This window comes from Aulonocara sp. 'chitande type north' Nkhata Bay, linkage group LG14 (genome assembly GCF_057382095.1).
Source record: "Aulonocara sp. 'chitande type north' Nkhata Bay isolate Kocher_YH1m ecotype deep benthic linkage group LG14, A_spYH_male_GT1.1, whole genome shotgun sequence".
Taxonomy (NCBI): domain Eukaryota; kingdom Metazoa; phylum Chordata; class Actinopteri; order Cichliformes; family Cichlidae; genus Aulonocara; species Aulonocara sp. 'chitande type north' Nkhata Bay.
This window is the reverse complement of record NC_141357.1, coordinates 14,213,182-14,230,304: the sequence shown is the minus strand read 5'-3', so window position 1 is coordinate 14,230,304 and position 17,123 is coordinate 14,213,182. Positions and strand designations below refer to the sequence as shown.

At 37.6% G+C, this 17,123-nt stretch overlaps 1 protein-coding gene across 1 annotated transcript in view; it reads right to left on the bottom strand.

Annotated features, from left to right (window-relative positions):
* Positions 1-1,023: 1,023 nt before the first annotated feature.
* Positions 1,024-17,123, bottom strand: part of si (sucrase-isomaltase) — a 59,979-nt gene continuing 43,879 nt past the window's right edge. The window contains exons 31-47 of the mRNA XM_086261097.1: positions 16,279-16,407; positions 15,960-16,076; positions 15,754-15,816; positions 15,501-15,617; positions 15,299-15,389; positions 15,000-15,138; positions 14,187-14,320; positions 13,983-14,017; positions 13,247-13,363; positions 9,538-9,686; positions 8,645-8,729; positions 8,493-8,549; positions 7,941-8,065; positions 7,518-7,606; positions 5,300-5,349; positions 2,983-3,147; positions 1,024-1,580 (exon numbers count right to left, since the gene is read on the bottom strand). Of these exons, the coding sequence (XP_086117223.1) occupies positions 1,503-1,580; positions 2,983-3,147; positions 5,300-5,349; positions 7,518-7,606; positions 7,941-8,065; positions 8,493-8,549; positions 8,645-8,729; positions 9,538-9,686; positions 13,247-13,363; positions 13,983-14,017; positions 14,187-14,320; positions 15,000-15,138; positions 15,299-15,389; positions 15,501-15,617; positions 15,754-15,816; positions 15,960-16,076; positions 16,279-16,407 (1,740 nt within the window). The 3' untranslated portion in view covers positions 1,024-1,502. The remainder of the gene's footprint in view (positions 1,581-2,982; positions 3,148-5,299; positions 5,350-7,517; positions 7,607-7,940; positions 8,066-8,492; positions 8,550-8,644; positions 8,730-9,537; positions 9,687-13,246; positions 13,364-13,982; positions 14,018-14,186; positions 14,321-14,999; positions 15,139-15,298; positions 15,390-15,500; positions 15,618-15,753; positions 15,817-15,959; positions 16,077-16,278; positions 16,408-17,123) is intronic.

Here is a 17,123-nt window from a genome sequence, read left to right as displayed (position 1 = left end):
AAACTTTGGTGGCCAACTAATTGCAAACCAGTCACCCTTCCAAAACATGTAGTTTGGGCTACATCCATGTGGAACTGGAGTGAGGTTAATTGATTCACAGAAGACAGGCAAGAGATTTGACCAGAATGATGAGAACAAAATTGAGCTGGAAATTACAGGAAAGCAGAAATGATGAAAAGAAAAATCTGAGCCAATGCTGTTGTCAATTTTTACAAATGTTTGACAGAAAGAAAGCATTTAAGTCTCATTCACAACAAATTCAAAACATGGTAGTGTCAGGGGTAATTCATTATTAACTTTCTTTCTTTGACAAAATGAGAGAGAAAATATATATGTGTAAAAAAAGGAACCAGTAACCACCAGGAATGTGAAGAATACAAAACTTCGAATTCATTCACAGTCTACAGTCTTTATCTCTTTCTTACACCAGTAATGACTTCAGTATGAATCCAGGAAGAATGCCTCTTCAGATCATCAGCTCAATTAGTCCCAGAGGCACTGAAGGTAAGGATGTTTTCACAGTCAAAGTGTAAAAATTCTCTTTTCAAAACAATAGCTAACCTGAACACAGGGCTTAGAATGATTCATCACAGTTCTAAACTTTTTGGACATGAGCGCATAAACACAACGTTCTACAGCAACCCCCAAACACATTGCTTCCCGTGGAGTGGCGATTAGAGTGGAAATCAATTTGAGGTGCCCATGGCTAAATTGACATCATTAGGTTTACTGCAGGCTGAATAATGGATGGCTGTATCATTATATGGGAAAATAATGGGATGAGACAAAGCACAGGTAGACAGCTTGCTGCAGGTGAGAGCTATAAATAGATGCTGGCACACCCACACAAACACCCATACATGCACAAGTCTGCGCATATCTACTGTGAAAAATACAAGTGGCAAAAGCACAGCACTAAATGACAATAACACAAGCGCAAAGTACAAACTGGAGTTAATGAAACTTAATTTACTATTACTAAATTCTTAGTACCTACAAAACCTCAATGCCACCTGAGCTACAGCCACACCAACTGGAGAAGAAGACCAAACACAGTTTTTAGTTCACTGATTTATTCATATCTTATTTGCAGGAACGACATGCATATGATGCACAGAGTTCATTGCAGTTGGATCCTAACATTACCTTATTCTCATTTTCTTAAAAGTAATCAGCATGTATACATGATTGCAAGAAAAAATATTCCTACCATAGACATGATTGGCAGTCATTATTTTGTCTACGGTATCACACATTTTGGGATATTGAATGACAATAAAGTTCTGAAGTTATTTAGAGTAAATCAAACATTTGTTTTAAAGGCACAGTCTAACGGTAAAAAGGAAAACATTATTCGGTTTTATAGGTTGATGGGAGGCACTGAGGTTTCACATTTCATGTTCAAAAACAAAATGTATTCTTCACATCTTTGTTTAAATTAATGAACCCTTATTTTAAGATATCTTTTTTTTTTTTTTTACAAGTGAACACAAATACTGCACTCAAGCCTTGGTCTTCCATGTTAACTGAAAAGGCTGTTGCACATTCACATTCAGATCAGTAATATCTATGGTCAGCTCCTGTAAAAGCAAGAGGAAACATCAGTTTTACTTCTTCATTGGTGGCTCACGTTTACTATTTTTTAAATAAACATCATCCAGGACTTAAGAGTTGAATGTACAGCACTTGCCTTCTGTTCTGTTCTATAAATTGGATCTGATCTAAAGGCTAATAATTCAGTTTTTCTAATATATACACAGTACATCTTTCCAGTAAAGTTAAACAAGCTGACGCTGAGACGTGTTTTGTGCATGACAGTAAGAGCAGGCCTATACGTCTTCCGGATGAAACATCTCGTCCTGTGCCAGACAGAAATAGCTCTCCCACCTCACTGTATTTAACTGACACAGCACCAGCTGCTTACTATTTCTTTCAAGTTGTTACCCCATCAGACAATACTTAAGAAGATAAATGGATTGTCTCATGCTGAAAAACTACTTATTACCATGCACATACTGTGTCATCCTTATTCCGTTTCTCTTGTTCCTCACTGCCCTTTTTCTCCCCCACCCCCACACATCCTTCATTCTTCACGTTTATCTCTTTCACCTCTATTTTTTCCCTCCATCTAGTTACAGTGATGCATTCTCCCTCTCTCCACCAGTACTGCCTGTCCTTCCCTTCTTTCTACAGATGAAGCATCTTTCTGTCTTTTCAGTATTCGTAACCCATCCTTGCATCCCCAACACACACAAACACTGAGTCCTCTGTCATTCTGACTTTCTTCATCTGCAATTCTTGCCCTCTCGTCTGGCTTCTCCCTGTCCATCTTCTCAAGAACAGTATAAATGTACAGCTTTTTCATCTACCATTATTTATGGAGCTGCTATCATTTTCATGCTTCTGATAAGTGCACTGAGTACAGTACACAACCTTGACAGGAATATTTTATCATAAGCCAAATGAGGAGAGGGAATACATGCTATCCTCTTGGACTGTTAATTCCTTTTTTTCATTTCCCACCTCAAACCAATGTAGCACTGCAAAACAGCTTTAGATCTTTACACATGACCCAAACTCTTCTTTCTTATTTACAATTTGGGTATTTGGATTCTGAGAATTTTATTGCTATTATTTATACTTTTATTTTGAGTATCTTAAGGCTTTAGAAAATCTGTGTTTCATGTCATGTTTTGGTACACACCCTCCTTCTGCGGCTGAACTTTATTGACCATGAACCTCTGGCTTGCCTACAGAGCACCAACGCTCATTTTTGAACATCACAACATTCATTTCAACATTTAATTTATGTTAGGAGCTTTTGTGGTGATAGACCATTTCCTATATGCAGTTTAGGTTTTATACGGTCATCTGTAGTTTAATGAATAATACTTGATTAATTTTATTTTAATGTGGATATACACAATATTTAGACATTGGCATTAACCATAATTGAATTAAGTGTTCCAGAAATGTACTGACCTGTGATTCAAGGTTGTGCTGTGGGGTTAGTGGCTGAGGGCCTTCATTTAAAGTTATGGTAACCTCTGTGATCTCAGTTCCCACGCCCCAAATCCTCACCACACCCAGCTTCAAATAATCTACAGCATCCAGGCCAGATGTTCCCACATCATTGGTCAAAGTGTTCTAAAATTGAAAGTGATGAAGACAAAGAGGAGGCGTTAAGGGGAATCATATATATGTATATGTACAAAACACAATGTCATTTTGTTGTGTTATGGGAATATATGTATTGTTATAGGAATTGCATGACAGGACAGATAACAACAATCATGAACTTCATATTCACTTTGCTGGAAAAATGTTTAAGCTGAGTCATGAAATTTACCCAGTCATGCATTATTGTTTATTTTTTGGTTCATCTTTTCAGTGAGTGAGATTTACTATTTGAATCTCTTCCTTATATAGTTCTATTTTTAGTCCTATAGTTTTATATCCAACAGGTAATGTTGTTTACTCTGATTCCTTTTAGCTGTACTGAGGTCCAACACTCATACAGAGCTAAGAGAACACACATATACGAATACACACACATACGCACCTACATTCAGATAGACATCCAAAGTGGCATACGATCTGCTAATCTGCCAGGCTGCTTCTGCTCAACTTATCCTCATCTTCTCACATCTGCCTGTTCGCACATACATACATCCCCACAGTCACTTACATACGCATGCGTGCACACACAAAATACGTGCACACACACACACACACACACACACACACACACATACTTCCTCTCTCTCCCTCTTTGGCTGTCAGGCAGTGCCTGTTTTATCGCTGTGTGAAATTGCTTTGAATTGAGCCTGATTGTAGGCAGAGGACAGCCACAGATGTTTGGCCACGGTAGCTTTAAGTGTATGTTGTAGGGTTTTGCATATATGTGTGTGTTTGGGTTTAGATGTGTGTATTAATGTGTGCCTTTGGGTTTTTGCCTGGCAAAGAGGCAAATGTGGCTGGGTTATTCCCACTGGTCCTAGCTATTCGGGAGTTTTTAACATGTCCGACCTGAACTACTATCAAGTTGTTACCAAACAAACTTTGCCATAACACATAGGCCACCTTTCTTTCTTTTTTTCAACAAACTTAAATACCTTTTGCAGAAGGATATGATCCTTACGTAGTAGCAATATTTTAAAATTTACCCCAAAAGACACCAATGAGGCAACTCTGTTGCTGGTGCCAAATTTGAATTCAATTTTGTAAAACTTCATTAGAATCACAAGTGAATCCTTTACTATCTTGTTCCTTATAGATAACACATCCTTTAGGGTTATGTTTTGATTTAAGAATGTCTTCATGTCAGTGGACAAAACTCGTTCATCCACTTCACTCAATAAGCTTGATAGTTGTTTATGCATGGTGGCATGGTGTTGCCAGGGTTGGCACTGTTGTCTCAGACCAAAATTCAAGGAATAAGTCCTTACACGCTCTTCCTGCACCTGCATGACTTTACTCTGTTATCCTTCATGATCCTGGTTGATCCTGGACTTTAGGTAGACAAAGTATTTAAAGTGTATAAACTAAAGGACTGTATGTGACCTTTCTGGAGTATTGCATGTTCCTTTCTGATTTCCCCAAACCAGCAAGAGGAAATCAAACAGAAAGCATATAGCTGTTCATGTTCATCAGCATATAGACTTTAAAACAGAAAGTCTCAAGAAACATGAGAGCTAATAGAGAGTCAGAAAACCTGTTTAAAATGCACTTCAAAACTGGATTGAGTGGTGAGTCACAAGGTTTGCATTTCAACATAATTCTGATTTGTGAGCCTGGAGACAATGTACTTACTGGTTAGAGGTTTTATACAAGGTAGATAATAGGTTTGTCATAATACCTTTGGGAACTATTTGTCTGATTATTTGGGATTTTTTTTGTTTGTTTCTGTTAGTTAGTTAGTTTCTTTCCACATAAATCCCTAAAAAATGTTTTGTTCTACATTAGAGGTTGCCTTAAAAAGGCAGGATTATTAAATCATTTGTAATGCCAGAAACACACCGAAATCTGCATTAACATATCCACTCAACTTCAGGCTCTTCTGTCTAAGCATGTTAATTTTAGGCCACAGAATTCTGATTAGGGTTCATGCACAACAAAAGCTTTGCACCTGATCAAAATTATGTTGACCACAGCCACACACACCACCACAGCCTTTTTAAATGCTAAGGTATCAGCTGATCTGCTTGTCTTGCTGCATTAATAGTAATAATGATGATAATGGGGGGGGGGGGGGGGGGGGGGGGGAGAAGTATGGCTTGTATTTGGCCATTGAACTCACCGACGTCACTGAAAATGTGACATGAAGATATTTTTTGTTCTCCACTGTGTCTGAGGAGAGAAACAGGAGTGAATTACATTCAGAGCAGAGGCATGGAGGGTATGCAAAGGAGTATGTGACTATGCAATGAGCGACGCAGCGACAAATAAGGGATGCATAAAAATTTGTGTTGATCAAGGTTTAAGTTCATATTAATATTACCTAAAGAGCAAGTAAATAATCACCTTAGAAAACCCAATTAAGTAAAATAAACAGTTGGCTATGCCACTTAAATATACATAGGTGGTATTAATGCTTGAAAGTAAAACCAGTTGAATGCACGAGAGAACACCAGTGAATGACAGAGTAGCACAATGAGTGCTGCAGCTGGACCGACCTGACAGACAGCGGAGAGAATAGCAAAACCTCTGAGGTAAAACTTAAAAATGCGGAAGCTGAAACAAGCAGAAAAGTAGATAGTACAGGTAAGAAAGCGATACGCTGAGAGGCAAAGCAAGCAAGCAAGACATAGGAAGGCTACATGGCAGACAGACAGGGAGACGCAGAAGAGAGAAGCAAGGGACCAGATAAAAGAGGAGTGATGGAGAGCATATCTCTAGGCTGTGACACAGGGAATTACTGTAATGGTTTCTGTCACTCCCCTTCTATGCATTCCTCACTTGCTTACTATCTGCCTTTCTCTCCTTTGTCCCAACACAAACAGACCGTCCACAGACGAGTGCATCTTCTCACAGAAGCACTTCTGAGACTGATTCTGTTCGTGTATGTGTAAATATGCATGTCTGAGAATAAGCGAGGAAGTAGAGATAGACGTGTTGTAGCTCACTGTGTCTTTCTGATAAAATCCATACTGAATTTCATATTCAGTGAAAGTAGCAGAATTACTTTCACTGAATAACTAACTGCGCAGGAGCTTAACACACACTGGGATGAAAAGCCATTAGTGGATTCTGATTTTCTAATTTTCCAAAATGTTCTGTATCTTTCATTAATCAGTGCACATCTTGTAATTTAAACAGCAAGCCTGTTATTCTTATCATACAACGTCAACAAGCTTGATCTCTTTTGTTTGCACACCAACTTAGCAGCTTTCGTCCACTAAAAAGCATCAAGTTCTGGCCATTGATCCACTTCTGTCTTTTGTGGTAATGATATCAGTTTTTGAAATAGGTGATTTAAACCCATAAATAAAAAAAAACAGAAAATGTAAATTTCAAGATAAGAATGAAAAAAGGATTTTCCTGTTTGAAAACGTATCTGGTTACAGGGTTGTAAGTAAGATTAGAAACTGTGATACAAATACCTAAAATGTTCTACTGCTCTTCCTGTACCATGATATTCATGTGAATGTCATGGTCTGGAGTCAGGTTTTGTTTATTCTATGTTCTGGGATTTTGTGGGCTTTTTTGTGGTTTAGTCGTTTGTATTTCGTGTTCCTTAGTTATTCTTTAGCACCTCTGTGATTTTTAGTCTCTGTGCCTGCCTTGTGTTCCTGGTGTTGTGTTTTGTGTCCTGGTTCAATGTTCATGTCATTTCCTGTTTTATTTTGACAGTCCCATGTCCTATGTCAGTGTATCTACCTTTGCACCCTGTTGTCTCCTTATGTCTTATTAGTCCTAGCTGTATTTCCCTCCTGTTTCTCATCCCTGCATTAGTCCCTTGTATATTTAAGCCCTGTGTTTTCCTTTGTCGTATCATACCCCCTCATGTGTTGTAAGTCTCCCTGTGTTTCTGGTTTTGGTTTTTCCGTGCTTCTAGTGTCCCAGAATTTTGTTCATAGTTTTATGTTCTAGATTTTTAATTTGTTTTCTGTAAGTTATACTAAATAAAGTTTAGCAGCTTTATTTGCTAGAAAAAGCTGCTAATAAAGTTTCTTTTTCCGTGCACGAGTTTCTGCATTTGGGTCCACTTCAGGCCTGGCACAGCCTCACTAGACAGTGAAACTATTAATGCCTAGAAAAAAACTGTCTGGTGATTGCATTTCTTATGCTAACTCTTATTTATGGCTATTATTAATGGCCACTCCACAAAAAACAAAAGGAAACAAGAGAGAGAAAAAAAATGTAGTTCTAGTCAGAATCAGAAACTTTATTGTCATTGTCATGAGAACAACGAAATTAGTGAGTCATTTTACTATTCAGGAATAATGACTCCATGAACACATACAGTATTTGCTGTTTTGGTGGCTGTACGTGTTCAAAAGTAACCTTTTGCTTACCTATTCCTTCACCATCGTCCCAGAACAATGATCCCTTGGCAGTTCCAGCATCACTCAGGGCAACGATCAGTCCTAAAGGATTCTTCCGACTAAAACAAAAGGGGCAGAAAGGGTTGTAATAGATTTGTTGTAATAGAGGACAATGTCTATTTATACCTGCTGCTGAGAACAAATATATTCCTGCTGAGGGGATCCATCTGACCTCTTTCCTGCTGGAACAGTCATCACCCTCTGACTGTCTCTCTCTCTTTCATTCTCATTCAAACACACAAGTGATATATGCTCCGTTCTGCATTTCTGCACAGGCACTAAGCCCCACATACACACACGCGCGCGTGCACACACAAGTCATACAACACACAGGATGCTGACCTGTAGCTGCAAACTCTCAAGATGTATCAGTCATAATGTATGCTCACTTACCTGTAATATGTAGTGTTCTCTGGTTTCTGCCAGGGTAAGATATATCCTCCTCTGACGTGAAGGTTAATATGATTCAAGGGTGTTGGCATGTCAACCATTGTGCCATACACTCCAACAGGTTTGGCCTGATGAAAGAAATAATTACATACTATTAAAGTACTAGAAATACTACAGGTTATTATCTTTGATTAATTTAATTCAACAGGTCCTTTGCATCGGTAGGGTAGAGACTAAAAGCACAGACTAGCATATGTGGAAATGTGTTAGTATGTGTGCATAGTGACAAGGGGTTGTAATGCTGTTTAACAGATGGGACTCCCTTAGCCCCACAGAGTAGGTTTTTGTTATTAAGGTGCTCTCTGTAGTGGCTAAGCTCTAGCTCCGTGATGGTGTTGTCATACTGTATTTACTGTCAGGTGAATGTTTGTTGTAGTTTTTATTTTAGCCTGTTAAAATTGTTAAGTCAGTAAAACAGAGGCACCTTTTAGTTCTCAGCATTCTGCAAGAACTTTGACACTAAATACTTTACTGTTGTTACGAACAAGTACTTACAGTGTGAAAGTCATACCAGCGGTCTTTAGGAATATATCCTCTTACAGTTGTGACTCCCTGTCAAAAAAATCAGTTAAAGAAAATCAGAGCCAACCTTAAAGCTATAAAAAAAATAAAAACAATACAAAACGTGTGCACATGTTGCACCATACTGGGTCCAGTGCAGGGCTGATGAGCAGGGCAGGTCCCCACAGGAACTGTCTGTAGATTTCCCATGTAGTTTTATCATCCACAAACCTACAACATACAACCACAGAGGCCATTAAACATGACTGAAAGAAATGTTACCACTGCTCTCTTATGCATCCTCAACCCAGATGACTATTCAAGTACTCATTCAGAATTCAACGGTTTGCAGATGCAAGCCAATTAACCCTGCAGACTCACCGTGCCAGCTCCTTAAATACCATCTGTGACTTTATAAGAGTCTCTTAAAATGAATAAATATGTCTTCTTCTTCAAACAATTTCACACATTCACATTTGGGAGCTACCAAGTGCAGCCACAGTCATCTATGCTTGGCCTCTACACTACACAGTCACATTGCCTTGTGCAGAGGGTTTTTTAAAGGCAGCTGTTGTGGCAAGGAATACAACTCTAATTTTCTTACCAGTTCAAGTTATTTTCAAGAGCCCATTTCTCAAAGCAACCTTACCTCACTACAAAATTCATGGACACTCAGTTAAAGTCAGTTTTATCTCCCATTTAACTTAGCATTTGTAGCCAATTGTGAAAGCCTTCTTTTAGAAACATGATATAACTTGTGTTATCAGTCATTAAAAGATACTGGGGTTGAAAACATGTTGTACACTAAAGAGAAAGTTTCCTTTTTTTAAATTCAGAAACTTCTTCATGTTACGTTGCACACTGCTCTCTAATGAGAAGCAGTGTAGTATAAAATCAGGTCATCTTGCCAGTGATCAGGATGAAAGATCCATGCTGGTAATAGCTCAATTATTTGATAAAGTGACTAAATGTAATGCTAAATCGCCCCAAAAATTATCATCAAAGATAAGAGCCTTGTGTTTTGTCGGTTTACACTTACTCGTGTAAAAGTGGTCTGATCACTGTGCTTCCTTTCGTATGTGCCTCAAACATCAGAGTGTATAGATAGGGCAGGAGGGTGTAACGGATGTTCAGAACATCCCGGGTTGCAGTGGCGAATGCCGCATCCCAAGAAACAGGATCTTGCCTCTAAAAGAAAAACAAACAAACCATTAAACATGATATTAACAAAATTTGTATTTTTTTTAAAAAACTGTTGGACAGTGGTAACTAAATACAGAACCTAACAGCACATGAATGAATACACCAATCACCATTTACCAAATTTTCAAGGGATTTTTTTCCCTTTTTTAATAAACTTTTAGGATCAAGTTGGATCTGATCTGATTTTTTTTTTTCATTTTCTTAAATGTAACTGTCTGTGTCTATGTTTGTCTACGGCAAACAGACAAATATATTGTTTTTGCGCTTAGCAAGTCGATATGCGTCGCCTTTTGAAAGAAATTAAAAACACAAATGCAGTGTTGAATTAGCCTATTGATCTAGTACAGCAATGAGTTGTTAACCACTGGCAAACATTGACAAAGAGACACAGCACCCCATCAATCACTGGCTACAGTGTTTCACAGTTGTGTGAATTTTTGCTGTCTGGATTATCTAGAAGCTTATATGGCTGTGTGTCTGGGTCGTGCACTGGAAGACTCAAAAAGATAAAGAAACTTAGTTTGGTTGGTGATTCTTATGCTGTTTTCCTGCTCTCTGTTACAGTGTGCTGTGTATGTATGTGTATACATTATATTACTCTAAGTACTTTAGAAGCTTATCAGCATGTGTTAATCTGTCTAAACATCATCACAATATATTCAGGTTAACAGTTACCAAATAGCAGTCCTAGATATTTAAACCCTAGTTTGGGTTTAAATACCTGGGACTCTCCACCTTTTGGTTGTAGAACTGGAGAAGGCTCTAGGATGCAAGGTGAAACAATTTCAAAAACATGGTTCAGTCATCTTTTTCTAAAGCTCTTACACTTGTACCTAAAGCCACCCAAACTCTCTGATAATGAATTTAGGGGATGCCAATATTGAAACACAATTCGTAAAAAAAAAAAAAAAAAAAAAAAAAAAGGCCAAACAATTTTAAACAAAAGCACATAAGAATTACAATAACCAACATAAAATATCCCCAAACTTGTTTCATACAATCTAAAACACCACACATATATTGCATGGCCTGACAGTTATACCACTTTCTGCAAAACCTTCAAGGTAGAATTTTCATTCATAGAAAGCGAGAGATGGGATTGATGGAGATGTGCAAGAAAAGTGGGGTCCATATGCTATGAATTCATATAATTTATAGTGGCAAAATGCAAAAGGAAAAAGGCAAGACATTCGCTCCTTCAAAGAAAATAAAGATGCCATCTGTTTGGCTGCATTACCCATTCTTATATCCTCCTCAGTATATGGTCATTCTTTTCATTTTATCTGTCTCGAATCTACCCCCTCACCTTATCTAATAAACATCTGAGTTTCTGTTTTGCATAGCTCATATCAGAAAAAGAAAATATATTTAGATGAAGAGTAATATGTCCCTTTGGGTGAATAACAATATACATGACTCCAATATAACTGCCCTGCTGAAGCAAGGCTTGGTCGAGAAGGTCTCTTGTTTAATTAATTTTGTTCTGATATCACTGTGGACACGGCAGTATATTGCTAGTGCGGTGAAAATTATCTAGAGGTCAACACTGAAAGTTGTCTGAGGGCAAAGAGACACTAGGCGTGACGGAGCTCTGGGAATGACTCTGCAAAAACTCTCCTCTCTCTTTCCGTCTCCCCTGTTTCTGACCTTGGATACCCTCCAGTCTGGTTTGTGCTGTTACATACTTCGTTGTCAAATGGCTTGTTAAGCAGACTAGATGTTGCAGTCACTAACTGCCTGATGATTGCATAGCTTTTATCTGGCTGTGCTAGATAAAAGCCACATTTTACTCTCATTCAATACATTCCTTTTCAGATTTGTGCTTCAAAAGTGGTAAATAGTTTCTTTTCTTTTTTTTATCTTTTCCCACCTCTCACATCATTATTACTAGCCTGTGTCAAGGCCATTTAACTTACTCAATTGTCATCTTGTGTACATCGCCACTGATTTATCTGTAGTTTGTCTTGCTTTCTCTCAAAGCATATGACTTCCTCAGCTCTTCCTTCTCTTTTTTTTTGCATGTCAGTATTTTCCCTGACAGGTCTTCTGTTTTTTTGTGTGTTTTTTTTCTCCAGGTTGCTATAAATACACAGTGTGCATGCTCATCAGTTCTCTCCTAATACCTCTGACTTTTTCTCTCTCTGACTTCACAGCTTCCTCTGAAATTGTCATTTTGAGCTACCCTCTCCTGCCGTGTGAGTACTTTTTTTCTGCCAGTTTTACCCATGTTTAAACATCCATTTGCAACCCATTATTAAACGATTGGTATCATGGCGTGCATGTGTGTGTGGAGGTTAGGTGGTGTGCAGTGGTGCCCAGATCACCTTGAGAATTCAATTATATCCCCACTCCATGTTGTTAAAAAGCACAGGCACTGACCTACACACACAAACACACGCCCACATATACATACACAACTGTGTCCTGTCTAGTATTGCAGACTGTAGAGCAGAGAAATTTCGCCTGGTGGGATCGATCTCCGGACGGGCGTTATTGGATTTCTCAGATGTGTTCCAACGCTTTTAAAGGTCAGCGCTTGAATGAATGCCACCAACACAACACCGCCGAACAGGTCTATCCTTCTGTGTGTTTGTGTGGGTGTGCACGTATGTCAAACAGAGATTAAGAAAGAGATGGCAAAGGAAATAGGAAGTAACTTAGTTTGCACAAAAGCTGGTATGTGTTCGTAATATATCAGTAGAATTTGACCCCATATTTTCAGAACACAAACACATGCTGGCTATAGGAGAATTCAGATGTAGTGAGCACCTTGATTTGTGTCATTTAAGGCCAGAAGAAGCAGCTCATATACCCTTCATCCAACATTCGGAGCTGAATGTTGTAAAGTTTAATCTTAGGCAAATGGAAGTTACAAGATTTCATGAATATAAAAACATGACTACTTTTGGATATACAATGTCATAGTTTTCGTGGAATTGCTGATATTTTTTCCCCCAGATGATTGATATTTAATTTTTACAAATGCAATTTAAAAGTTGAACAAAAATGTATTAATGTATATTTAAATCATTACAACAACATTATATTTTACATATACACTGCACTGGTGACATTTAATCTTGTTTTTGCTCTTATATACTCATGTAAGTAGCCGATGCTGTATCTTCTGAAGTGTGTTTAAGGACATTTTATGTGCTTTTATTCAGTGGTTTAAAAAAAATTGTTCCTGGACTCCTGGGCATAACTTCACTTTACGAAACGAAAAGTATGATTAAAAAAAAAAAACAAAGACCGTGAGGAAGAAAGTACGGAAGAGGATTAGGGCGCCTTCCAAAAAAAAAACAGTGGGTACGTCTTTCTTTTTCTTCTTTTCCAGAATTCTGAGAAAAAAAGTCCAAATTCAGAGATTAAAGTCAGAATTCTGACTTTTTTCCTCAGAATTCTGGAAAAGAAGGAAAAAAAACATACACACTTTTTTTTTCTGTGACCCTAATCCTCTTCCGTAAGAAAGACACCAAGTCCATATATAAACATTTTTTATATATTCTCTTGAGTCTACAAAAGTTTATTTTTAATTCACTCACCGGGTTACCCTTGCCATTGTGGTTGCGTGAGTATGGATAGAAGGCACCCAGCTGTGACCAACGAAGACACATCTCATATTCAGCTGGATTAAAGAACCCGCATATGTCTGCCCCGGTCTGAAAGAGACAAAGAGTCTGAGTTTATCAATGTGTGTGTGAGGAGATGGAGATAGACAGAAAGAAGAAACATGTGTATCAAAGAGCAGGTGTATCTACAAAGAACTTCTGATCTACAGGAACTGGGGTCATGGTATTTTAGTTTATTTATTTTGCAATCATCGTGTTTCTGAGATGTCTTTCCATCGTATAACCTTGCAGCTGGGCTGGACACATGCAAATGAGTCTTCAATTAAGAATCAATAAGGTGTCAGTTTATAACTATTATTGGACGGACAGAAGGGAGAAAAGACAGAAAGACAATATGCGAGGGGAGAGGAGGCGCAAAGAGAAAAAAGCAAACAAGTAAAGACAGAGAGAGCCAGGACAAGAATATAAAATGTACGATTCATTCAGGACTGCTAATTTAATAACATGTCCTGACGGAGTAATACATGGGAATTTTAGTGAGGTGGGGCTTCTAGTCGCATGCTTCGCGTTGTATTTCACAATGTCCTCTGATCAAATGGGTCAAGCAAACAAAATAACATAATTCAAGCTACTGTAATCTATTTAGCGAGGGCAAGATCGCTCAATAAGATTACATCTTGTCAAAAGCCGGACAGATGATGATACTTACGTAAGAGATGCCAAACAGACTGAACTCCATCATACCTGTAGAAGAAAGGAATATGGAAAGTTGTGGATTTGTATTTTTTCTTTTGTTTTGGGTTTTTTGTCACTTTTTTCTCTAAGTAAAAAAGACCCAAATAATTATTGTTGAATAGCATTAATTATGAATAACAAGTTTTATCTTAAAGAAAACAATTATATCTGTATGTACCTATAATGGATTTGTAAAGCTGATCCCAACCAGAATTGTTGTCTCCAAGCCAATGTCCAACCCATTTTCCACTAGAGGGGTAGGTGGACCTGGTGACCACTATGCCTCTTTTACCTGTCACATCCAGAAGGGCACTGTGGAAAGAAGAAGGACACAGAAATTTGGAAATAAATGGATATGGAAATAAACAACCCAATATCACAAAACGTGTCATAGAAACACCAATTCTGCATGTCGATTTCACACTTTGCCTCTGCAGAAGCTGCATTACCAGCAGGGGGTGATAATATATTTAAAGACAAAAAGTCGCTCGTGAACCAAACACATAGAAAGTATATTCCGGGGTTCTTAATCGCTGGAAATGATTAAGCTGGGTGACTAATATGTATTTACATGTAAATTAGTAGTGTCTTTTTAAATACTTTTCTAGCTTTAAGATATCAGTGTTTTACCTTCCATGTCTGGGTTTCTGATTTAGATTCATCATCAACATCAGCATTTCTTTGGGATGATTTACATTTCTCGGGTGAAATGGCCTGGATGTTGTGATTATTATGTCATAAAACTTGAGCAGCTCTCATATTTGTTGAGTTACATGGATAGCTTATGCTTTCATGTTAAAATAAAATGAAAAGAACTGTGTTTTTGTAGGCGAAAAATGCACTTGTTATATATAAAACAATACCGTATAGCAGCTTCTGAAGCTGGCAGGAAAGAAAACAGCAATACACAAAAGCACATATATAAAATACACATAAAACCACACACACAAACAGGCACATACGGCACACATACAAATGCATATATACTTACTCATAGGTAGGCTTGGAGTGGGACCAGCCGTAGAGGCTATGGACATCATAGTGTCTGACTCTTCTTCCATCACTGAGTATCTGTTCACTGTTCATACACAGAGTCTTATGGTTTAAACCAAGATGTTTTGACTCCAAGGCTGCAAAATGCACACACACACACACACACACACACACACACACACACACACACACACACACACACACACACACACACACACACACACACACAGCTTATGTTGATATTGTTAAATAACCTAATTATTTCTCATGGTAAACGAATACTGTAGTCTGTCTTACGTGGCATATATGGCGGATTTTCCAGAACTGGATCACCAAGACACTTTCCTCCAACTGTGCCATGGACAAAACTTGCAGGCTCATTCATGTCCTTCAAAAAAACATAAAGTATAGATGATGGAACTGAAAAGAAAATCAGGTAGAATCAGTGGTAAACAGAAACAAGGTGCCTTTATTGGATTTTCTATTTCAGGACACTCACGATCCAAATACCATCAAACTTCATGGTATTCTCATAGAAATCTTTAATTTCTGTGTGCCACCAATCTGCCGTTTGGTTCCGGAAAAAGTCTGGAAATGCGGTGTATGACCTATAGAGCTGGAGATTAGAAGAAAATGAAATTATGAAAACTGAAAGAGCCCAGTAATGATTAATGTCTCTCTCTCTCTGTCTCTCTACACATACACACAAATATATACACACACATATATATGGAATACAGAAAATATTGTACCTCTACTTGAGTATCCCAGTCCAGACTTTCATCTACAGTGACATTGGGATAATCAGGCCACACCTGTAACAGTTATAATATAAATATAATAAAAATAATGATAGCACAAATGATTGCTACACAACATGCACAATCTCTCTTTTTCAACACAGCAAATCCTGAAGTATATATTGTTTAACTTTTTGTGAACATTCATTCCTTCTTACCTTCCCCCACACAATGCCATCACTGATGGTTTGGGGCCATTTGATGAAAACATCTGCTGCTATCCCTCTCTCAAAAGCTGGATAGGGCTGGGTCTCATTACCTGAGATGGCGGGATCCTGGAATTGGAAATGCACAAGTGTTGTGTATTCAGTACATGAGAGAATGCAGATTTTCAGTAAGATGTATCCTTTATAAAATGGAAATTACACTACATTTGACATTAGAGTCAATCAATTTTATTTTATTATATTTACATCTGCCTTGTGTTTGCTAATGATTAAGCTTTACTTCAATGTAAAGATCTCAATATCTTATTACCAGAATGAAGATGAACCTCATGCCCTCGTCTCTCATGCTATCAACCAGGGCAGGCAGTCCTTGAAAGTCTTTGTCCAGGACAAAGTTAAGCTGACGCTCCATGTAGTCAATGTCTGCATACTGCACATCCTGCAAAAGATGCCAATTGAAGCTTAAAAGAAAATTTAAACTAACATTTTGTTGCATGTTCATTTTTGTGTACAGAGTTAGTAGATACAATTACGTTTAAATTAAAGCTGTTTTTAAAAACACATTTCTTACTAAACCTCTAAACAGCTAAAACACTTTGGATACAAATGATAATAATAATAATTAAGATAAGATAAGATAATCCCTCGGGTGGGTTCCTCTGGGAAATTCGGTCTCCAAAAGCACAGCACCGACAGAAGTTACAGAGTTACAGAATATTATATATATATATATATATATATATATATATATATATATATATATATATATATATATATATATATATATATATATATATATATATACACATAAATGCAGAGACATATATAAATAAAATAAAATATACGAAGGGGATAAATAGAATAAAAAATAGGAATAAAAATTAAAATACAAGTGGATTGCACATTTCAATTATAATTAATTAATAATTAATGATAATAACAACTGATAACTTTTCATACACAGGTGTCATATGCTGGGCTGTAGCGGATAAATATGTCAAATCGGCTGCTCTATTCTTATAATGCATGCTACACATGGGATGTAGGAGACGTGAGAGTTTTATTTGTTTCTGGGTCTCATTTCTTCCAATGAAAATAACACTTGATCTGCTTTGGTTGCCTAAAATGTCTGTGGAAGATTAAAGCTGGCTCGTG